Source organism: Euleptes europaea, chromosome 14, assembly GCF_029931775.1.
Source record: "Euleptes europaea isolate rEulEur1 chromosome 14, rEulEur1.hap1, whole genome shotgun sequence".
In the NCBI taxonomy this organism is placed as follows: domain Eukaryota; kingdom Metazoa; phylum Chordata; class Lepidosauria; order Squamata; family Sphaerodactylidae; genus Euleptes; species Euleptes europaea.
The window spans coordinates 42,945,794-42,970,821 of record NC_079325.1 but is presented as its reverse complement, the minus strand read 5'-3'; the positions used below and the strand labels follow the sequence as shown (position 1 = coordinate 42,970,821).

General features: G+C 45.9%; 1 protein-coding gene across 1 annotated transcript; it reads right to left on the bottom strand.

Annotated features, from left to right (window-relative positions):
• Window positions 1-23,110: 23,110 nt before the first annotated feature.
• LOC130486848 (P2Y purinoceptor 2-like) lies at window positions 23,111-24,103 on the bottom strand. Its single transcript, XM_056860148.1, has one exon. It carries the CDS (start codon window positions 24,101-24,103, stop codon window positions 23,111-23,113), a length of 993 nt encoding a protein of 330 aa, XP_056716126.1.
• Between the last annotated feature and the right edge of the window lie 925 nt (window positions 24,104-25,028).

The following is a 25,028-nucleotide window of genomic DNA, read 5'->3' as shown; positions in this document are numbered from 1 at the left end:
GGCTAGTCTGATCTCGTCAGATCTCAGAAGCTAAGCAAGGTCATCCCTGGTTAGTATTTGGATGGGAGACCACCAAGGAATACCAGGGTTGCTGTGCAAAGGAAGGCACTGGCAAACCACCTCGGTTAGTCTCTTGCCCTGAAAACCCCCAAAAGGGGTCACCGTAAGTCGGCTGCAGCTTGACGGTGCTTTACACACACACACAAATTGATGCATACAGAGCAGTAATAGCTAAAAATTGAGGCAGTGTCCCAAGCAGCCAAGTAAATAAATAAATAAATTTGTAAACGAGGTTCTTCTTGTGCAACAAAGAGTGGTTACAAAGGGACAGTTTAGTGTGAGCTGAACAGCCCCAAGTTCAAATGTCACCGTAGCCAGGAACTCCGTAGGCGAACTTATCATGCCTACTGTAGGCCCAGAGAGGTGTTGTGGCTCCGAGACAGAACACAAGCTTTGCATGTTAAAAGACCCAGATTCAGTCCTTGGTATCTCCAGGTAAAAGGCCGCAGATAGCAGGTGTGGAGAAAGACTTTTCTCTGCCTAGGAGCTTGGGGAGTGGCTGCCAGCAAGTGGAGGCAATCCTGAGCAAGATAGAGCAATGCTGCCATTAAGGCAGCTTCAGCTGTTCTACACATGTGCCAAAAGTCTCAGGTTTAATCTCTGGCATTTATGGTCCAAAAGATCTGGGATAGCAGGGCTCAGAAAGATCCCTACATGTGACTCTGCTGGCTAGAGTACTTGGTCGGAGGAACCAACGGCAAGGCTCAATGAAGAAGAGGAAGAGTTTGTTTTTATATGCTGACTTTCTCTACCACTTAAGGAAGAGTCAAGAACCCATGGCGCAGAGTGGTAAGCGGCAGTACCGCAGTCCAAGCTATGCTCACGACCTGAGTTCAATCCCAATGGAGGTTGGTTTCAGGCAGCCGGCTCAAGGTTGACTCAGCCTTCCATCCTTCTGAGGTCGGTAAAATGAGCACCCAGCTTGCTGGTGGTAAAGGGAAAATGACTGGGGAAGGCCCTGGCAAACCACCCCACAAACAAAGTCTGCCTAGTAAATGCCAGGATGTGACGTCACCCCATGGGTCAGGAATGACCCGGTGCTTGCACAGGGGACCTTTACCTTTTATTAAGGGAGAATCAAACAGGCTTACAATCACCTTCCCCTCCCCACAACAGACACCCTGTGAGGTAGGTGAGGCTGAGAGAGCTCTAAGAGAGCTGTGACTAGCTAAAGGTCACCCAGCTGGCCTTATGTGTAGGAGTGGGGAAACCAACCCGGTTCACCAGATTAGCGTCCACCGCTCATGTGGAGGAGTGGGGAATCAAACCCAGTTCTCCAAATTAGAGTCCACCGCACCAAACCACCGCTCTTAACTACTACACCATGCTGCTCATCACTTAGTATTAAGCAATATGAGCGATAATAATCCTGGTCCACTTGACAACAAATTAGGGTTGCCAGCTTTTGGTTGGGGAACTTCTGGAGATTTTTGAAGTGAAACCTGGGGTTTGGGGAAGGGAGGGAACCCCAGTGGGGTATAATGTCATAGAATCCACCTTCCAAAGCAGCCATTTTATCTAGAGGAACTGGTCTCTGTAACCTAGAGACCAATTGTAATTCCAGGAGATCTCCAGCCAGCACCTGGAGACTGGCAACGCTATTTACAACATTGTTATAAGAATGACTGCAAAGATTAATCTGAAACACTTAAAAACATAGGAAGATCCCTGCTGGATCAGTGGTCCATCAAGTTCAGCATCCTGTCTCACACACTGGCCAACCTGGTTCTCTGAAGAGCCAACAGTAGGGCATAGAGAAGCCAAGGCTTTCCTCTGAGGTTGCCTCCTGGCACGGGTATTCAGACGTTTATTGCTTCTGAATGCAGAGATTTCCTTTAGTCACTATGGCTACTTGCTGCGGATAGACCTCCTCCATGAATCTATCTAATCCCCTCTTAAAGCCATCTATGCCTCTGGCCATCATTAAAGCCTCTGGCAGTGAATTCCACAACTTAATCAGTTGTTGAGCAAAGAAGTATTTCTTTTGCCTGTCCTGAATCTACTGTCCATCAACTATATTGGATGCCCCAAAGATCTAGAATTGTGGGAGAAAAAGTTCTCCCTGACTATTCTTTCTACCCCATGCATAATTTTATAAAATTCTGTCATGTCCCTCTTAGTCATCTCTTTCCCAAACTCTTCAGCCTTTCCCCTTAGGAAACATGCTTCCCTCTTCCGGTTGCCCTCTTAAAGCAAACAACTCTGCCTGTGATTTCATTATTTACTTAAAACATTTCCAGCCTGCTTTCCCTAAAGCTCAAAGCAGTTTTCAAGAGAACTGAAAAAAATAACAACCATAAAATCATTATTTTACAAAAGCAAGAGATAAAACTACCACAGTTTTAGATCTTTAAAAAGTCTGACGTGCTGAGATCAATATCACTCAAAGGCAACAAAAGTAATGCTTCAGTAACTCAACCAAAATCCAAATAAATAACCATGTTTTTACTTGGTACTTAAAACACAATTGGAAGCAGGGTGGTGCAGTGGTTAAGAGTGGCAGACTCTAATCTGGAGAACCGGGTTCGATTCCCTACTCCTACATATGAAGCCTGCTGGGTCACCTTGGGCCAGTCACAGTTTTCTCAGAACCGTCTCAGACCACACAAAGGCAGGTAATGGCAAACCACCTCTGAACATCTCTTGCCTGGAAAACCCTAAGGGGTTGCCATAAGTCAGCTGTGACTTTGACGGCACACACAAAACACAACTAAGGAAGGTGCCAGGCAAATGTTAAGGGAGAATTCCGTGGTCATGGTGCCACCACGAAGAAGGCACTGCTTCTTGCCACATCCTGTTTCCTTTCGGAAGGCAGATGGTACCTCGATAAGGGACAAGCTATAGATCAGTGGTATAGCATCTGCTTTGCAAGCAGAAGGCCTCAATTTAGGGTTACCAACTCCAGGGTGGAAAATTACTAGAGATTTGGATGTGATATCTGGCAAGGGTAGAGTATAGGGAGGGAAGAGAACTCAGCAGGGATGTTATACTTACAAAATATTAATGTTCACAATATGTAATATAATATGTAATATAATCTTACTTTATACATCATATATCTGAAAGACCCTCTTACACTTATCCCAGATCTTCACGAGGGTAAAGCTATCTAAGAGATTATGGCACTTATATTTGAAACTGATGTCCACAAAAGCCAGACACTACTGTGAAAACAATACCACCCTGGATGGGTTCTGTCTAGTTTGTGCAGCAAAGATTCTTTGGGGGAGACATATTTGATAAGCAGCTCAGCTTGGATTGGTCTTTCACTGATCCTATGCCAATTTACTTTTGAGTGAGTCCTATTGCCCTTAATGGATCTTACCTGTCCCATCTAGGCAGTGTCTTCTGAGGTGATTTGCAAAGTTTGATATGAATTACTTCCACCAGCATGATGCAGTATAAATCATTTTTACACTAAACTAACTGAATGCTTTCAAAGGCTACAGCCAAAGCAGATGACTACGAGATTATGGCTGCCGTCCTAAAACCACTTTCCTGGAAGTAAGCCCCCTTGAATAAAATGAGGCTTATTTCTGAGGAAACATGCATAGGATTGCTGTCCATGTGGGGTTGCCAGGGTCCCCCTGGCCACCAGCGGGGAATGGGCGAGTAGGGTTGTCAGACTCAGGTTGGGAAACTCCCAGAGATTTGGGGATGGAGCCTGGGGAGGACAGGAACCTCAGTGGGGTATAATGCCACAGAGTCTTCCCTCCAAAGCATCCATTTTCTCCAGGGGAACTGATATCTGTAGTCTGGAGATGAGTTGTAATACTGGGGGATCTCCAGGTCCCACCTGGAGGCTAGCATCCCTACCTCTGTGTCTCTGGTGACAAGATAGTGGACTGGGAAAGACACAGATGAGGAAGAAGTATCTCCGTTTGTTAACGTGTGTCCTTTTTCTCCAGGAAAAGTCCTCTGGTCTTCACCCATAAGCCATCTCAACAGTATTGAAAACTTCAGCATCAGAATTAATGTTTGCAAGAAGCCAGCCAAAGGAGCCTGCTTGGTGTGCTGTCAAGAGCATCCACACAGAATCTCACGACCACAATGAAAGTCATCACATCCTCTGAACAGTAAACTACACAACCAGTTCCTTCATGCAGCTTTCCTGGAACTATTTTGTGAGGGAGAACATGGGGGAGAAGAACTGGATAGAAAAGTCACGACCCAGTTCTAGCAGGCAGCCCACATGTTCCCAGAGTAACCTGTTTGGATGTGAGTCCTCTCCCTGTTGTTGTGCACGGAGGTTTTATAGCCTCTTAACAAAATAAGATGGCGCAAGGCAGCCCTGCAGCTATGGGATGATCAGGTGTAAAGCAGGCAAGGGCTCTTGTTCCTTTACAGTGCCATCCTTGGCAGAGTTACAGCCTTCCAAACCCATGGCCTTTAAAGGTGTAACTCTGCCCACAGGCTCTTCTTGTACAAAGATGGGGTCTATTTGTAAATGATCGGAGTAGAGTTAAACCAGAAAAGTAAAGCCAACTTGCAGTTCTGGAACATATTTAAAAGTTGTTAAAGCTAGATGATATTATTTCATCTTGGGGGTATGATAAAACTCAGTGGAAAGGATTCACCCACTGGGTTTAAGGAAGCATCCTAAATGCTTAGGATGGCACTGTTGATTGTGTAGAACAGGGACGCCCAGTTGGCAGCTGGGGGGCTAGATCTGCATCCCCCCTTCCCATGGTCCTACCACGGTTTAACATTGTAGTGTGGCTTAAAAGTGGTCATAATATTCCAAATAAAGCAATTATATTACTATTTGATGACATTCCTGAAAACCAAAAGAGTGTTGCAAATTGACTCTTTGGGGAAGCATCTTTGTTCCTCAGGTCCTCCCCCACTGATGACTTCAAATTATCCAAGCACAATGTATGCTGTGAAGGACTGCAGGCCTGAGCAGAGGTGCCAAGGTAATGGGAACCCTTTAGAACCACAGTAACTTTTAAGTTAAGTAGCCTGCTTTAGACTAACACCAGCAAGGGTAAATACAGAGGGAGGGACTGAGGAAATGTGTGTTTACACTTTTCTTTTGGATCCCTTGCTCAACCTGTTGGTGTTGGCATTTTCTTTTTAAATAAATATTTTATAACTTTTCTGTACCACATAGACCACTGTTTTGGACACGCCATTTTAAAGGAGCACCAGGAGAAGGGGAGTCAGTTGGCAATCAGCTGGCAAGTTGCCACTCCCTCAGTGATGCGCAAGTGCAGCAAGATGTACCCTGTGGTAACCAGATGCTGAGTAGTGGGAGACACAGGCACGAGGTGAGGTCTTAGAACAGCAATGCAGGGAAGATAAGCTGGGAGCTCTGCCCCTCTCAAAGGCCAGGTGGTGGCAGTGGTTGAACCGAAAAAAGGAGAGAAAAGCCCCTCCAAGTGCTGGGAAAGTTGAGTGGGTGGCACATGCCAGGGGGAGACCTTGCACTCTGTTGCATAGAAGCCTCAGAGGGCAAGACAAAACAAGTGTGCAAGTCAGTGGGGCTTTTCTGCCACATGTGCCATGCCATTGAAGTCCAAACCAATAGGAGACACTGTTTTTGATATATAGCCAGGCCTTCTGTAACCATAATGGGCTTTCGTGTCAAAAAGCATTTCTGCCATAGGGTCTAGTGCCTAGGGAACACTGTGCTCCCCAATAATACAGGCCATCCCTGGGATAGAAGAAGTGGTGTTTGGAGGCACAGTGTGTCAAACCAAGGTGAGGAAAATTGACCCTGCATATATTCCTTCATTTGTTAGGGAACAAGACACTATCAGGTGCCGTTTATTTCCAATGTTTCACAAAGTGCAAACTCCAAAAATCTCCAAATATGCAATCCATGCTGTCATGGGTCAGCCTACTGAGACTTCTTCTGATGAAGAGGGGTTGGAGGGAGTCAGCCTCAGGACAGAGGAACAGCTGAGAACAGAGGAACAGCCACAGAAGCTGTTTCACCGTGCCCACAGCCCTCCAGCTCAAGGACCCCAGCCGTGCTTGAAACCCAGCAACAGTCAACTTCACCTTTAGGGTTGCCGAAGCCTTTGGAACAAAGAAGGAGATGGCTCTGAAGAGAACTTCAAGATAGACAGGGGAGCACACAGTTGTGAGCCCAGCATAGATCACTCCCTGACAGCAGTGATGAGGCAGAACTGGGCTGATGCAGTCCAGCTGGCTTGGAATGCCAGAACAGCCTAATTAGCAACAGCTGGCTTATCTCTCCCAGTGAGATAACTGTCTATTTAAGCAGTCAACAAAGCATGGCTGCCCCATGACAGCTGTCGTGGGAGCAACTCTTCGCCACCCCTTATGTATTGCCCTTTGTATCTGCGCTGCATTTTGGACTCCTGGTAACCTGACTACTTCGCACCGGACCAGACTCACTGCTTGGACTGCCCTCTCTTGAGTTGATGCTGTGGACTCTGAGGAAACTGTGCTTTTCCTTAGATTGCCCTACTGACCACACTTCTTGCCTCTGGCCCTAGTTATGTGCCTGCTCCAGGACACATGTAATATCTGTTATCAAGACCAACCCAATGACACCTTGTTGTGTTGTTAATGCTAGGCATCAAAATAAGAAGACAGTGTGGTTTCAAATAGGAGCACAGTTTAACAAGTCCAGTACTTTCCCCGGTCTGAAGCAACACAGTACAATTTTCTTTCTCCCTGTTCCTGCCCATACTGAATCCTGGAATGGACTAGGTAGGGCAGTCTAAAACACTGGCCCGGATAAAAGGAACAGAGTTGTCAAGACACCACATACCTAACTGTGCAAGCTTTTGAGTTCCCCAAAACTCTTTGCCAGGCCAGTTCTGGGGAACGCAAATGTTTGCATGGTAATGTGTCATTGGGCCGGTCCTAATTGAAGGTATTACATGGATTGTTTTTGTGGCTTTTGCTTTTAGACCAGCACATGGCTGTAAACAACTTGTTACAAAATGCAGCTGTGGCAGGTAATCAAAAGCAAAAGACTGGAGGAAAGGGGAGGAAGAGGGGAGCCTTCTTAAGGCTTTCTTCTCTGGCACTTTTTCTGCTAACATCCTCCCCCCTCTCTTTTCCACCCACGGAGGAAAAGAGACGTGCACCCTATCACTCTTTGTATGCATTCTCCTTTGCAGGGGTGTGGTTAAAAAAAGTTGGCAATCTTATGTTCTAACAAAGAAGCTAGTTTGCTCAGAAGCAAGCCCTCTTGGTCTTGTGGAACTGATTTCCAACATTCATGCATCCTAACCTTCATCTCACTGCTAAGAAGATAAAATTGTACCATGCATAGATGTGATAAAACCCTGGAGCATTAACAGATGTGCGGATTCCTGGGGTCTCGGACACTTCGTGATGCCCTGAATGTCTTTGATGATCTGTTCCCAGGGCTGTTTAATAACTGACTGCAGCTGCCGGACATACCAAAACATTTCTGTCTCTCCCCTTCAGCCAGGCCCAGCCTCTTTGGGAGAGTTGTGTTTACAAGACTAGGGTTCCGCTTCTGTTTTTCCAAGCCATGTAGGCCACATTACAAGACACACCCGCTGCCAATGTGGAAAAGCATCAGGCCTCTGAGTTTCTCAGAAGTCTTAAGCATGATCATTGCGCCATCTGGCAGCCGGTGACCTCTGCCGTAGGTGGGGCTGTTTTACAGGCTGGAGGGTTAATTGGTTTAATGACTTCCCAGACCTGACAAAGAATGACTTAGCAGGCTGCCTGGCACTGCTGTCTCTGTTCAGGGATCCATGTTTAGTTTGGGTCAACTCCCGTATGTGAGTTTGAGTCATTCACAGACCAAAATGGGGTTGTTGGGGGCTGTGCCTGAACCCAAAACGTAAGTGTACGCTAAACTGGGATAGAAGAAGAAGAGTTGTTTTTTATATGCCGACTTTCTCTACCTCTTAAGGGAGACTCAAACCGGCTTACAACCACCTTCCCTTCCCCTCCCCACAACAGACACCCTGTGAGGTAGGTGGGGCTGAGAGAGTGTGACTTGCCCAAGGTCACCCAGCTGGCTTCATGTGTAGGAGTGGGGAAACAAATCCAATTCACCAGATTAGCCTCCGCCGCTCATGTGAAGGAGTGGGTAATCAAACCCGGTTCTCCAGTTCAGAGTCCATCGCTCCAAGCCACCGTTCTTAACTACTATACCACACTGGTACAGGGCAGCATGCATGAAAAGGGAGCAGCGCCAAATGGGCTGGCCCCACTCCTGTCTAATGCTGAGTGCACAAGCCCCACGCCTCACCTACACATCTTTGTCCCAATGCCAATGTGCCTGTATGTACAGCGACTACTTCCTTGTGATTGTTGAAAAAGCAACATTCCAAATCACAAGGAGGTAGCGTTTGTGCATATAGTACGTAGACATGTAGGTGCTCTTCCCACAGGAAGCAAACAGCTGTGGGCAGAGGAATGGGGCCAGTGTGCTTGGTCCCATTCCCCCTTTGCACAGAGTTTAATTCAAAAGAGATTCAGTTAATGATTATTTCGTATTCTTGCTACTTTTCATAATGACAACACAAAGTGCGTTTGGTGGAACATAGGAAGCACAGCCCCAGCAGATGATCACATGGGAGCTTCGCAAAAGGACCTTCCAAAGGACAGGGCTTTGAGTGAGCGTCTCAAGCCATGCCTAGCAAGTTTACAAGCGCCAGGGATGCTTCAGGCAAATGAATTGGGGCACGGCTCAAAGTAAAGGTGACAGGGAGGGAAGATAATTGATCCCTTCTGCCTCTGAGGAAGAAAGTTTTAAATGGAATATTAGCAAGACAGTTATAAGAAGTACAAAGTGGGGGATCCCTGTGGATGTAGATGATCTCTGTCTTCAGAAATACAGTCTTCTTTGGACCAGATGTGTCAGGACATAGGCCACGTGATCAGGGCCATCCACAGATCTTCAGCACTACAGCACCTTCAACTCTTTGGGAAAACGCAATGTCGTGTTTTTAATGGTAGGTATCAGAAAAAGAAGGCTGCATGGTTTACTAAGTCAGGATCTTTCTCTGTGTAGAGCTGCAGTAACAACTGCCTTTTTCTCTGGAGTGGACTAGGGCAGTCTAAAACGTTGGCGCACACTAAAGAAACAGACTTGTTACCCGTAGGTCTTTGGGACCCAAATTCTTTTACAGACTCTTGGCCTTGCTTCGCCCCTCCCCGTTGTGATTTGCTTCATTGCTCTATTTCACTTCCCCTTTCCTGCCAGCTGACTTTGCGCACTGTGAATCAAAGCATGCAGTTTGCAGACTCTTTTCCTTGTTCTGCCCTCCTATGAGTTGGCAGAGGGAACTGATTGCAATTCCCAGGCTTAATCAGCTCTGCTAGATATAAACAAGAGAGTCAGCGTGGTGTAGTGGTTAAGGTGTTAGACTAGGGCCTGGGAAAACCAGGTTTGAATCCCCGCTCGTTCCATGGAAGCTTGATGGGTGACCTTGGGCCAGTCACTCACCCTCAGCCCTCACCCTGGCTAGTATTTGGATGGGAGACCTCCACCGAATACCAGGGTCATGATGGGGAGACAGGCAATGGCAAACCACCTCTGACAGTCTCTTGCCTTGAAAACCTTATGGAGTCACCATAAGTCAGCTGTGAGTTGATGGGGGCGGGGGAAAGATATAAACAAAGAGGGGAGAGAAGGAGTGGGGCTCCAAGAATGCAGGCGATGCATGGGCATCCTGTTGTGCACAACTGTGTATGTTTAGGGGTTCTCTATTTACCAGGAACAGACCTTAATTGATGGTAGCATATCGCATCTAGCTAGTGTAAAGATTCTACATAGTTTGATTACACTTAGCTCCGTAAGACATGAGAGCGGCGCTAGTATATATCTGTTTTTTTGTAGAAGCCGGGTGTCCTTGCTATGTCATGCTCCCGTTCGATGTCCTCTACCCTTTACTATTTGTTTAACGTGGTTTTTATCCAATTTCAATAGATCCTGTGGGGATAGGCCCAATCTCTCTAGGTCATATCAGACCTCTGTTTCCCATTTAGATTTATATTGGTCTTATTCAAGCAGCGGTAGAAGTCCTTGCTGGGATTGTTTTACTTCAAACCATTGATAGCAGGACATCCGCCAAATCCTTGCCCTCACTCTAACCATGCCCGTTTCAAGGCGAGCCATAGGGACACAGGAAGGAACCTGTAAGATGGCATGCAAAAACTTAGACTGTACTTTCTCTAGCTGCTCTAGCCCTGTATGTCTAATATGAATTCTTGAAGGTGTAGCTGTGAGAAGCATAAGGAATTTGCTGCATAAGTCTCCTAAGGCTGAAGAAGCCACAGTTCGTGGCAAAAACGTCATAATTCCGGAAGACGTTTCCATGTCTGCATTTGGCATTTATAACATTTATGGCATGATTCTACACTTTACAAGGAAGAAGAAGCCGCACTCAAGGTCTTATTTCATTTCATCTACCTCCATGAAGGAGAAGTCTTATTGACTCTCAGGACTTTCAGGACTCTTGGGACTATTGTCGAAACGTTTTGTATTTCCATTTATGGGAAGGAAAAGTCCATTGGACTGTAGAGAAGTTGTATTGTTTCTGATTATGTCTGTTTATATGTTAAGTATATTGTGTATTGGTTCCACGTAAGGGTTAGGGGTTGCACTTCACATGTATTGTTGATATTGTTGTTATAGTTGTTAGGTATTTATTATACATATTACTATTCGAGCCTAATACTTGTCAGTTTTTGTTTAGCCATTACCTTACAGTACTGGTGAATTATTTTGTTGGAATAGCTTTAAAGCAGCTGGAATATAGAAACCTCCCCTTGAATAGAAAAAATTAATTATAGCATGCGCAGAACTCTCTGCATGTTCTGCCACAGAGTTACAGTAAGCGAGATTTGACCCCGATGCCTGTAAGACAACCCCCCCCCCAAATATTTAAAGCTATTTACTTGTTCAATACTATTGCCATTCATTTTCCAAGTTCGAATTTTTGGACGTTTCCCAAAGGACACTGGAGCAGACCTTCTTTGCTGGTCCCTGTCCCAGGTATCTCTCTGCTTGGCTTTGCCCCCTAATTTCTTTGGGAAAACTATGTCCAAAAAGTTAGTTGCTAGAGTTGTGATTCTTCAGAGTTCAACTCCCTTCTCGAAAAATTCAACCTTAGAGTGCGCTATGCTTGGAGTGTCTATATACAGAGTCAATGCACACACATGAAACTAAGGCACCATGCAATGCGCAGCCTGCGGTTTCACTCAAGGGAGGTATATTTTGAACTTATGATAACCATTGTACAACAACCGTATTTTTCTAGCTTATCTTGGAAGAACAAACACACACACCCTGGCTTTTAAATGTGTGGAAAGTCAGCTAGGATACAAAGGAATACAGAACATGGAAGGCCCATTAGAGTGTTTGGCAATGTGTAATAATGGTGAGGGAGGTTGGGCAGTGACCTTTGCTTTGAGAAATGGGACACTACCGTTACAGTTTCTCTCTTTTCTTCTGTGAAATGTTGGAGGGCATGCAGGAGCACTGTTCAATGCGCTCCACCTAAAAAGTTGAGACAGAAGTGTTGGGATTACATGTTAAACACAGCACAGTTGCGCAGTGGTAAGGCCTGAGTTCCACAGCATTAGGCTTAGAAGAAAGAACTGGAGACACAAGGCAGAGTTATAATGGAGAAACATCGAACGCTTGCTTTAGTGAGGTAATTTCTGTTTCCTTCCAATCTATCCACTAATTTCTACAACTGGCTCCAAAGCCTGGCCATGTGCATGGAGAGTCAGTTTAGCCAGGCATGTCTGGGCTTTCCTTAGGGTTGCCAACCTCCAGAGATGACTCAGCCAGCTGTCCGCCTCCATGTAGAAGGTATACACCTTATGCTTGAAAATGAGTACATTTCAAGCTTTCTCATCGTCTCAGGATTTCCAGATTTGATGAAGCTGGAGTGAAATGGGATTTTGACCAGAAACCCATCGTTGTTTTTTGGAATCTGAGGACATTTTAGAATATACAGTCTGATGATATTCAAAGTATTTTGCTGCTTCAAGTGCGAGTTGAAATTGTTATTGTGTTAACTGCGAGTTATTCCTTCCGTATATTGTGTATTGAATTAACACTGATTGTGGTATAAATATTTACCAGCAACTACTGGATTTGTGGCTGTAGTGCTATTTTGCTTTGTTAACAACCTCCAGGTACTAGCTGGAGATCTTCTGCTATTACAACTGATCTCCAGCCGATAGAGATCACCTGGAGAAAGTGGCCGCTTTGGCAATTGGACTCTATGCCATTGAAGACCCTCCTCAAACCCCGCTGTCCTCAGGCTCCACCCCAAAAACCTCCTGCTGGTGTTGAAGAGGGACCTGGCAACCCTAGCTTGCCTGCTTTCCTTCTCAGAAGTGACAGAAATGTAGGAAATGTGAATAAAGAACTAGGAATAGGGAACCAGTCGGAAACTGGGAACCAACTTCAGCCTCCTCAGAAATGTGCATGTATGCTTCTCCTTTGAAAACAGTGCTGTAATGGACAGCGAGAGGAAGTAAGCTGGGCTAAGGGAAATTCTCAAATTTCTTGCAGGCAATGAGAGGCACAGCCCTCTAGCATGGCAAAAATAAGAAAGGAGAAGCATATTGCTTCCCTGTGTCCAAAAGCATGCAGAGCCTCCCCCCATTCCAACAAGAAGGTCTTTTCCGCATGGGTTTTTTAATCAGTTCTGGCCCCACAATGCTTTGGTTTATCCTGATTTCTACATGCATTTTTGTGCCTTTAGTTTTCGCTTTATTTTGTTTGTTTCCCCCCCTCTGCCGTCTGCAACCCGGTAACATCATTTTCTGCGTGCGCCAGAAGTGACATCATTACGTCGCTGATAACTGTGAGGATGCTCTGGTATGCCCAGATACCAGAGCGTCCCCGTGAGGGTCAGCCATGTGATGACATCACTTCTGCTGTGTTGCAGCCGCCAGAGACCTTGGCCTACATTTACTGCTGTTAAGTCTCTACCCCACCACCTGCCAGTTGCCAGGTGGTACCTTGCACCCCTAGCCTGCCAACTATGTTATGTTTCCCTGACCCTGCCTGTAAACTGCCTCCAATTCCAAGACCCAGTATGGGAGGGTCTGTGGCTAAGAGGTAGAACATCTGCTTTGCATTAGTCTGGTTCCACATTCAATCCCTAGTACCTCCACCTGGTACCTGAAAAGATCAGGCATTAGGTGATGGGAAAGACCACTATCTGAAACCCTTAGAGTATAGAATCATAGAGTTGGAAGGGACCACTAGGGTCATCTAGTCCAACCTCCTGCACAGCGCAGTAAATTCACAACTACCTCCCCCTCCACACCCCCAGTGACCCCTACTCCATGCCCAGAATATGGCCAAGATGCCCTCCCTCTCATGATCTGCCTAAGGTCATAGAATCAACATTGCTGACATAATACTGACCTTGGCAGGCCAATGTTCATGTGTACCTTCCTTTCCTTTCCTTTCCTTTCTTTCCCTTTCAAGGCATGGCTTTATTGGCCAAAGCCTTAAGCCTAACCACACTAATACACACACACACACACACATCGTAATCTCTTCTAAATACATCCTAATTATAAAAGTTTTTAATTTTTTTTTTGTGCTGAATTACTAAAAGATAAGAGGCTAAGGATTTTGTAACATTCGGATCCTTATCTTGCAGAACAAAGGAAAAACTTTGATCACTGCTCATAAACTCTTCCTTCTCAAACAATGGGGTTATCCATCTCTCTGTATCTTCACCAAATAAAGGACATTCAAGGACTATGTTAACCAAGGTACCTATCTTCCCTGTGTTACAAAAGCACCAACGTTCTGGGAAAGGGGCCCCAGCAAAGCGGCCTTTTAGTTCAGAGGATGGTACAGCATTTAATCCGGCAGCTGAAAAAATATTACAGCATCTGGGAATAGTCAGAGATTTTAAGTATGGAAATTTATTGTAGGAAATCCATTTCTGGATAGGATAAAGTATAGTTGCCTATCTATTCTAAATCACTAGGATGGAGGGAGATCCAAGACATGCGTTCTTCCCTCATGGTGGCAAGATGGAAAAGAGTGCCAGTGTGTGTGAGGAGGTGAGGAAGAAGCAGGAAGGAAGGAAGTTTCCCTAAGAGCAGCAATCTACATATCAAAGGAATAGGTCAGAGAAGTAGAGAAAGGATGCCCCAGTGTCTTGTCCCCTATATCTGACTCACTAGTGTTGTCCCCCTCTGGAGTCAGAGGTTAAGAGACAGCGCAAAGTCCTTCACTTTCAACAGTAATGTGCATAAAAAACCTGGAGGGTATTTTTTTTTGCCATCTTCTGGGCATGGAGTAGGGGTCATTGTGGGGCGGGGAGGTAGTTGAGAATTTCCTGCATTGGGCAGTGGGTTGGACTAGATGACCCTGTAGGTCAGTTCAAACTCTGTGTTTCTATGATTCTATGATAACTGATCTTCAGCCTACAGAGATCAGTGCCCCTGGAGGAAATGGCAGGGGGTGCCACACACCACACTCATGGGCTACGCATGAAAAGGGGAAGGGATTCATTTGTTCCTTCCATCCATCCTGACTTTTCTCCCTTCTGCCTTTGGAGCAAGAGCGGGTGTGTCTTCCTTTGCAGATTTCCCCTTGTCTGGTGAAGGGCCAGTCTGACCGGCTGCCAGCCCCTTTAGTGGCTACTCCCCTCTTGATAGGGTTGCCAGCTCCGGGTTGGGAAATACCTGGATATTTTTTGGGGGGTGGAGCCTGAGGAGGGCGGCGTTTGGGAGGAGAGGGACTTCCATGGGGTATACCGGTAATACCATAGAGTCCACCTTCCAAAGTGGCCATTTTCTTCAGGTGAACTGATCTCTATTACCTGGAGATCAGTTGTAATGGCAGGAGATCCCCAGCCACCACCTGGAGGTTGACAACTAGGGCTTCCAGGTCCCCCTGGCCACCAGCAGGGCATGGGGGGGGTAGGATTGACAGATCCAGGATAGGAAACTCCTGGAATTTTGGGGATTGAGCCTGGGGAGGACAGGGACCTCAGCGGGGTAAATGCCATGGAGTCCACCCTCCCAAACAGCCATTTTCTCCAGGTGAACTGATATTGGTTGTCTGGAGATCAGTTGTAATAGCAGGAGATCTCCAAGTGCCACCTGAAGGTTAGCAACCCTATTGGCGACCGCACCTCTGGAATTCCTGGAAGACATGAGCATTTCCCTTGGGAAGCCGCCGCTGCCCCTACATCTTGGCTGTCCCCCGTCCACACATTTCCCACATGGGGGAGGGGCTGTGGCTCAGTGGTAGAGCATCTGCTTGGCATGCGGAAGGTCCCAGGCTCAATCCCTGGCATCTCCAGTTAAAGGGACCAGGCAGGTAGGTGATGTGAAAGACCTCTGCCTGAGACCCTGGAGAGCTGCTGCCGGTCTGAGTAGACAATACTGACTTTGATGGACCAAGGGTCTGATTCAGTCTAAGGGAGCTTCATGTGTTCCCCACCCCAGATTAGGTGGGTTCTTCAAGGGGCCGGCAGGTGTTGCCCTAAAGTCCTGACCCCAGTTGCTGATGCAGTGACATCCCTTTATCTCTGACCTTGTGACCATCAATATTATGCCAATAAAGGTTATCTGATTCTGATTCAGTGACATCCCTGGAGTTGGGAGCCCCGGATCCTTTGGTTCCCTGACTACATTCTCCAATTACTGAACCACGTTTGCTTTCTATTAATAACCTTAAAGACTGCAAAGAGGCAGGGTATAAATATCCTCCATTAACAGAAATAAATAACAATTGGCATGGCCAACAGTGGCCTTCTCCCCAGTTCTTATAAGGCACAAATCCTTTCTCTGACCTTCTCCGCTACCTTTCCCAAGGACAGAGGCAATCTATGTTGTAACTTGCCTCAGATTCTCAGAGGAAGGCTGGGCCCCATAGCTGCTCTGCATAACTATGGTTGCCACCCAGTTCTCGCACTCCCCCCTTCTTTATCTGCCTGGGCAGGCACTCTTGAGTCACTCAAGGTGAGGACAAAACCCAAGAGCTCACTATCATCATTATGCAATGGCCTTCCATTGCTGTCTCATGTAAACAGGGCACCTGAGGTAGCCTGAGGTTCAGGGCCGGGTACAAGTGGGCTGGATTTTGAAATTGTTATAAAAAACATCACTTTAAAAGGGTTTATGGATACCACGGCTAAAAAATGGTTGGAAGACGCCTTCACAGCTAAAGGGGCCAAACAAAGTGCGAACAGTATTTTTTATAACAGTTTCGAATTCTTAATACATCGGTGGGAATACATAGAAAGTGCGAACAGTATTTTTTATAACATTTTCAAACTCTTAATACATCGCTGGGAATACATAGGCTGTTACCGCACTAGGTATTCCCAACGATGCGGTAACACCTGTTTGCCAAAAGGACTGAAGAAGAAGAGTTGTTTTTTATACCCCGCTTTTCTCTACAGAAAGGAGTCTTGGCTGTTACCGCACTAGGTATTCCCAGCGATGTATCAAGAGTTTGGAAATGTTATAAAAAACATCGCTTTAAAAGGGTTTTTGGATACCACAGCTAAAAAATGGTTGGAAGACGTCTTCACAGCTAAAGGGGCCAAACAAAGTGCAAACAGTATTTTTTATAACAGTTTCAAACTCTTAATACATCGCTGGGAATACCTAGTGCGGTAACAGCCTCAAAGCAGTTTGCAATCATATTCCGTTCCTCTCCCCACAACAGGCACCTTGTGAGGTAGGTGGAGTTGAGAGAGTTCGGAGAGAACTGTGACTGGCCCAGGGTCACCCAACAGACTTAATGTGGAGGAGTGGGGAATCGAATCCAGTTCTCCAGATTAGGGTCACATGAAGCTGCCTCGGACTGAATCAGACCAGCAAGGTCCATCAAAATCAGTATTGTCTACTCTGACCGGCAGCGGCTCTCCATGGTCTCAGGCAGAGGTCTTTCACATCACCTCCTTGCCTTGTCCCGTTAACTGGAGATGCTGGGGATTGAACCTGGGACCTTCTGCATGCCAAACAGATGCTCTACCGCTGAGCCACAGCCCCCCCCCCTCATGTGGAGGAGTGCGGATTGAACCCGGTTCTTCAGATTAGAGTCCGCCACTCTTGTCTACTACACCATGCTGGCTCTCGCTGGGTGTGAGAGTAGGGTTGCCAGGTGCCCGCTGGTGGCGGGCAAGCCCTGGGTAAAGTGCCCCTCTGCCTGCCGACCAGCTGAGGTCGGCAGGCAACCGTGCACGTGTAGGCCCGCACTCACCAGCGGGAACCCTCCCCTCGCCTCCCCGGGGCGAGCGGGATGCCCGCTGCAGCCAAGCGCGGCAGGTGGCACTTCCGCGCGTACCCCCCCTCGCAACAGAAACCTCCCACCAAAGGTAAGTGGGGACCTGGCATCCCTATGTGAGAGACAGCTGTGGCTGCTTGGGGAGGAGGAAGCCATAGGTGGTTCGGTCTTAGTATGTTTCACAACGTCCGCTGTTATGTAACCTGCATCAGAGCCAGAAGTGGGATTAAATTGTTGACTAGTTCCTTGTCAGGCATGTATGCATCAAAGCCTTTTCTTTTTCCTCCTCAGAAGGGGAGTGGGTAACCCAGCTAGTCAACAGTGGGAAGCATTTTTGGAGCGGTTTTCTTTGCAGAGGCCATTTGAAAGTCATTTTGAGATGCTGAAAGGGACCGATCCTGATTGGAGCTGCAGCACAATGGGCATTTTTGTGAGTGCCTAAGCAGTCCCACCCCTCCCACTGTTTCACCACTTGCAAAGGCATGGGGGTGGGAAACAAGAGCACTGCTCTGCAGGTGGGGTTGCCAACCTCCAGGTGGTGGCTGGAGATCTCCCACTATTACAACTGGTCTCCAGCCAACAGAGAGCAGTTCGCCTGGAGAAAAGGGCCGCTTTGGCAATTGGACTTTATGGCATTGAAGTCCCTCCCCTCTCCAACCCCCTCCCTCCTCAGGCTCTGTCCCAAAAATCTCCAGGTATTTCCCAACCTGAAGCTGGCAACCCTATCTGCAGGCCTGATCAGGATGGGGCCCTCGCAGCACTTTTAAATAACTTTAAAATGGCGGTGGCATCCTTGAGGTGGCCCAGAGGACGCTGTCATATTTAGCTTGGCCGTCAAAGTCTGGCCTTGGTGTTTTATGTGGCAACAGGAACTCAGTCCAAGGTTAAGGGTTAACCTGGAATCAGGTAATCAGATAGGGTTGCCAGGTCCCTCTTCGCCATCGGCGACAGGTTTTGGGGGCGGAGCCTGAGGAGGGCGGGGCTGGGGAGGGGATAGAGTCCAATTGCCAAGGCGGCCACTTTCTCCAGGTGAACTGATCTCTATTGGCTGGAGATCAGTTATAATAGCAGGAGATCTCCAGCTATTACCTGGAGGTTGGCAACCCTATAACCAGACGATACAGGGTTTTTGTCAACGATGACACAACAACAATAATAATGCACTCTAAAATGTTTCAAATGTTTCAGGTACATTATGTAGCCTCCCTCCTTTTGTCCGACACACACACTGAGCATCAAAACTGAGGAAGGAGTGCCACAGATGAAATTCTGGTGCATTCTTCTTTCACGCACAAAGGGTAGGGCCCCCATGCAAGCTTGATTGCCATTAGCAGGGGTGTAAACTTGGGGGGGGGCAATAAGGTTCAAGCCCCCTCTGGGTTTTCCTGGCAGGCGTGGCAATGCCCCCACAGGCTGCCAGGTAGTTGTTAGTAAAAGGGAGAGGAGGAGAGAGTATTTCCGTTCATACAAAAATGAAACATCTACGTATTAATAGCGACATATGGCCCCCATCTACGGATACCTAAATCTGCAGATCGGGGCCACACCGACGCTAAACAGAAAAATTGGAAACATAAAAAAATAGGGGTTTAAATTCCCTCCGCATTAAATAAGCATTGTCTGCTCCAGGCCTGGCTGCTATGGAGAGGCTCTGGGCCCAGCTGTTGTGGCAGTGGACACTGGGAGCCGTTCTGGGCCAAGCCACGGAAGACTTTGGGAAAGGCACCGGGCCAGGCTGCAGTGGCAAAGGACTCCGGATGAGGCTCCAGGCCCGACCACAGCAGCGGAGGATGCCAGGAGCTACTCCGGGCTCCCCTTGCAAGTCTTGTGGGCCCCCCACTGGTTTACTCTAATGGTCTCTGTGAAAGAGTTCATGACATCTTTCCTCTCATCCTACAGAGTCCTCCTTGATTGAAATTCAGACTATATATTAAAAACCATGTGATTAATTGCTGATGGCAGGGTTTTTTTTAAATATAAATAATTTCATATGGATAACTAAGTATAGGCCTGGGTAGGGTTGCCAGGTCCCTCTTTGCCACCGGTGGGAGGTTTTTTGGGGTGGACCCTGAGGAGGGTGGGGTTTGGGGAGGGGAGGGACTTCAATGCCATAGAGTCCAATTGCCAAAGCGGCTATTTTCTCCAGGTGAACTGGTCTCTATCGGCTGGAGATCAGTTGTAATAGCAGGAGGTCTTCAGCTAGCACCTGGAGGTTGTCAGGAAATGACCAGTATATGGCTCCGAGAATATAACCACAACCATAAGGTGCAAAATCACACAACACAATATATATATAAAATTAACACACTAACAAACAATCTACTACATATATACAAAAGCAATAAACATTCATCAAACATCAATATAACAGTTCCAAATGGATATCCAAAAAGGGTAAGTATGATGGTAAGTTCATACAAGTTCATATATATATAATTAACACACTAACAAACAATCTACTACATATATACAAAAGCAATAAACATTCATCATACATCAATATAACAGTTCCAGATGTATATCCAAAAAAGGTAAGTATGATGGTAATTTCATACAATTTTTTCAAGTTCAATTTTTTCAAAAAGTTCATTTTTTTCATGTTTTATCTCACAGACTCCCTTCACAAGTTAAGCCAACTGAAAGAGGATGCGTCTCTGAAGATAGCCATGAAAATGGTCAGAGTCAGCAAAAATGATGTCTTCATGTAGAGTGCCAAAAAATTGGCCCCAATAGTTGGAAACGTTTCTCCGGATTAATAATCACGCTTTCACCGACACGTGGCTTCATCAGCCTCCCATCACACTCCCTGGTCTCCTTCAACTTCTTACAGCCCGGAGAGTGGTGTGTGTGCTGAAAGACAATATGTTTCTTGCACACATATTAAGAGAGAGGCTTCTCTTTTCATGCTACTCTTGGAGCAAAATTTCATTGGGAGACCCACACACCTGTGAGAAATACTCCTCATCCATCTTTTCCTTTTCCTCAAAAAACCCTCTCCCACAATCCCATCCCTCCTCATGAAGCAAGAAAGAAAATATTCTGTTTTATTAATGAAATGAACATAGACCACAGTAGCCAGCTGTGTCAGACTAAGCTGGGCCCCACCTCAGCTCCTGATAAAGTGTATTTACTTAACCCCTGCCTCAAACCTGGGCCCTGTAAGGTGGAATACAGTCAAAATGCATGCATGAGAGCACATTTTAAAGCTAGCATGCTTATTTTGTACCCTCCCCACCAAAAAAAGACTCCCCCAAGTGGAGGCTCCTTAAGGATATTCTGTTTGTGGTTGTACGGTCAGAGCCTTCGGAATCTGTTCCGCATCCTGCAGAAGTGGAGAAATGTCCTTTCGCTCTGCTGGAAAAAGAGAAGCTTTGTTAGCATCCATTTTAAAGTACATATTGCAGGCAGCGCACACATATAAATAGAGCTATTCTTCAATGTATAATCACATTAACTCCAATAATTCTCTGGCTCTCTCCCTAAAGAGATCTTGAGCACCACCTGGTGGCCAAGTTGATATTAAACACAAACACTCAAGGTTTTTCTCCAATCCAAGGGATGGTCGTGGAAAGGGAGGGGTGGAAGTGACCCACAACTAGAGAAGCATATATACATGTCTTCCATAAAAGAACAAGAGTCCAGTAGCACCTTAAAGACTAACAAAAATATTTTCTGGTAGGGTATGAGCTTTCGTGAGCCACAGCTCACTTCTTCAGATACAGCTAGAATGTGAATCCATTGGTCTTTAAGTAGAGGAACAGTATGTAAATGTGAATAGCAGGCTTCAAACTAAAGTCAATGCTGAATAAAGCATTGCTGAATAAAATAATTTACCTGGGCTGAATAAAGACCTTGCATTCATGGCCCATTACCAATGCTGATTTCTCCACACCCATCTCTCCCCTGGACATCACAGACTCTTCTGCATATCACACCTAATCCCATCAAGCCTGCTATTCACATTTACATACTGTTCCTCTACTTAAAGACCGATGGATTCACATTCTAGCTGTATCTGAAGAAGTGAGCTGTGGCTCACGAAAGCTCATACCCTACCAGAAAATATTTTTGTTAGTCTTTAAGGTGCTACTGGACTCTTGCCCTTTTTGACTACTGCAAACAGACTAACACGGCTACCCACTGTGAATTATTTCCATAAAAGAAGGAAGGCTAGTCCAGACATCTACCACTGCATTTTGTTCAATTCACTCCGTTTGTTTGCATCAACAATAGATCCTTTTGAAAGCCCTTGAAAGAAAAGGTCAGTAGTTTAAAAACAAGGCACACGAATGCATTAAAATACGCAAATAATCCACAGCATTTAGTCTCCAGCACAAGCAAGGAAATGCCTTTCAACATCAGGCAGCACAACTGTAAGAATACTTACTCAGAAGTGAGCCCCATAGCACTCCATTAGGGTTGTGTGTGTGTACTTCCTTATAAATGTGTGTAGGATTGCAGTTCTGTTTTCTCAGCTACTTTAGCAAACAGTGTTGTCCTATAGGTTACAAAAATAGCTACGCCTGCCAGGAGATAAATTTTGGAGCCATTTGTGAAATCCAGTAATTTACTGACAAATTCTGGCAAGAATATCTTTCTTGGGTCTTTATATGGGTGCAGATGATACATAATACACTAGATCCTGAATTTCCTTGGAGCCACCTACACAGGTTTTAGGGAAGATAATTCTCAAGTACCCATCAAAATATGTTGAAGGCAACATTTGGAAGTGTGTAATCTGGTAAAAAGATTTCTTAAAGGCAAAGTGAAGAAACCCAATAGATAACTTTGCAAGTACTGGTCAATCTTATATCAATAATATCATTCTGAGGAACATATTCAGCATTTCCACTAGTTCTAAATTTACACCATACCTAAAGACTTTATCTTTGACCAATTTCAATAATCAATAGAATTACATTCTGGCATTTGTCTCTTGCATCACTTAGACAAATTATCTGTGATTGCTGATTCTCAGATCAGAAAGAATCTGTTGTTAACTGTAGTTTGAAATTACCTTCATTCTCCTCTGAAGCCTGAAACAGACTGGGGCCAGTCTATTTAAGACATCAACGCCTCCCCGTACTCAGGACTGTTCTACCGTGATTTTTAAATTTGATCAGGAACTTCTTAAGGGTAAACCACACATGACGTGGGATACCCATGCGAAAGGCAGCTGGGGGTGGGTGGGTGCAGAGGTTAACCCCCCTGCCCCCATGCCATTTCCTAGATTGGAAATCCCCAAGCTAAGGCTGCTTTAACCCCTGGGGAACAGAAGACAGGCACTCTGTACTGATAAACAAGCACCCCTGTGCATATATAAAACACCACACACGCACAAAAAGCTTGACACGGCCATACATTCAATAGTGTTGGGACTGCTTCTGTAAAGTGTTTATCAGGGCATGTGTGTGTCAATAATGGTTGGGAGACGGACGAATGAACTGAAATCATAGCAAATTTCTCACATAATTCACATAGGTTATACCCAAATAAAACAGTGGAAGAATCCTAATACATCAGTTTCACTTTGGAAACAAGATCAGTTTAACTTGGTACTCCAAAATCTAGGCAGAAGTTTGGATCAGGAGAAAATTCAGAAGTATCCCTACCAAGGACAGATATTTTTTTTCAAATACAGATTAAAGCTCTGATAAGCACCTCAAAAAAAGCAGCCCTGAAATAATTGTATTTATGGCTGTGCCAAGCTCTTTTGTGTTTTACAAACGTAGTATACGATGCGGCCCCCTTAGAGAAGCCCAATCCCAGGATGTAATTCAGCACCAGGGATTTTCTTACTTCTTCCTTTGCTGATATTTTTACCTAGCCTTGTTTCTCCTCATCTTTAATTACTTACCAAACATTTTCTGAGGAGTGTTTTTCTCCCTTTGAGGAGAAGAATCTTCTTAGAGTTTTGGAAAAGCACCTGTTAAAATTCTCACTGGCAAAATTGTAGATGACAGGATCTAGGCAACAGTTGACTATGGTGAAGACAAATGAAATGTAATAGCCGATTTCTATGCGGTGCAGCAATTTGCAGGGCATCTTGTAATGTTTCAGAATGGTCGCCAGCGGGCTGCAGACATGGAAGGGCATGAAGCCAATGGCGAAGATAACCAGAGCAACTATGATCATTTGTATGGATTTGGTCTTTATCACTCGACCTCGGAACGTGCCTTCGCTGATTTTGGCAATGTAGACCCCCAACATCACATAGGAAGCCATGGAGATGCAAAAGGGTAGGAGAAAACAAAGGAGCAATAGAACAATGCTGCAGATGAGGAATACGTGGGACAGCTCTGACTGGTAGGCAGTCAGGCACCTTATGCTGCCATCTGAGTCCAATGTCTTGATGAGGAAGAACAACGGCAACCCTTGTAGAATGAGAAGGGCCCAGAAGAACCAAATGAGTTTCTTCCAGAAGGTCTTTTTCCTCCAGAGGGACTTGGCATTGTAATGAACTATGGCTTGGTACCGGTGGACGCTGATGAGCGTCAGGAAGTAGATGCTGCCATAGAGGTGGGTGTAGATCATGAAGGCTTGGAACTGGCAGAGGAACTCCCCAAAGGGCCAGTGATTGTCCAGAACAAAATAGGTCACCGTCAGAGGGGTGATGGGAAGGATGCTAGCGTCCACCAAGGCAAGGTTGAACTGCAGCATGATGCTGGAGTTCCAGCGCTTGAACCTGAACCAGAAGATCCACAGGCTGATGCTGTTGAAGACCAGGCAACCAACAGACAGAATCCCTAGGAGGACAGGAATGGCCAAGTGTGACTTCTGTAAATGACACTCCGTGCTGTTGGTGGTGTTCTTTGCATCTTCGTATGCTTGGGAAGAGATATCCATTTGTCTGCAGGAAACCAGAAATACAGAAGAAAGGAATGGAGGTAGATTTTAAATTTCTTGCTTATCAAAGAAATACCAGAGACATTCTAGAGCAGCTGTTCCCAAAGTTGGCAGTACCACCCCCTGGGGGGGGGTGGGATTACCTAGGGGGGCAAGGGAGCAGCGGGGGACGCTAGAGGTGGGCCCCTTCAACAGTGTGGTTCACTAACGTACAATAGATCAAGCTATGGCACCATGCTGGCAAATTTGGTGGAAACTATCAGAATTTTATTCCAGACTTTGAAGAGCTGCTTTTCCCTTGCACATTCCTCCCCCCAGGCTGATGAAGCTTTCAAGTGAAACGTGAACACAATCCAGAGTCCACGTACCAATTAACCTCCCCTCTGCACTGCACTGCTATGGGCAACTGAGTTCCTTCAGCAGTTCCTATTGCGCACTATCTAACTACCAGTTACTGCACATGAGCAGCATTGCTGGTATTGGAATTGCTTCTATCACCTCTACTGCGCATGATCAACCCCATATTAGAAAGCCCTTCTCCTTTGTGCTTGCCATCTTTGGGAATAGACCTTTGGGGTTTCTATGAGCCATTGACTGTTTGAATTTTTTGTAACCATTAAGACTATTTGGATATGTTTCCACTTACCTTTTGGTTTTGAACTCTTTATACATCTATGGTACAGTTGTATTTTGTGTATATGATGTGCAAGTCCTTTGACTATTGAACATTGGTTGTGACTATATATATTTTGTATTTTGAAATTGGAGCTTGTGCTGTTCTTCTTGTTAGTACCTGGAGGTTGGCAACCCTACACAAAAGTGATGCTGTCTGAAGCACAGCTTGCTCCAGAGAGGCGGAAGGAAGCCAGGACCAGCTCGACATTTTGTGGAAGAAGAAAGCCAGTGCCATAATTTGGATCAGCAA

What these genes read in the sequence shown, in the direction of transcription:
- LOC130486848 (XM_056860148.1), bottom strand. Translation starts at nt 24,103, where the DNA reads ATGGATATCTCTTCCCAAGCATACGAAGATGCAAAGAACACCACCAAC.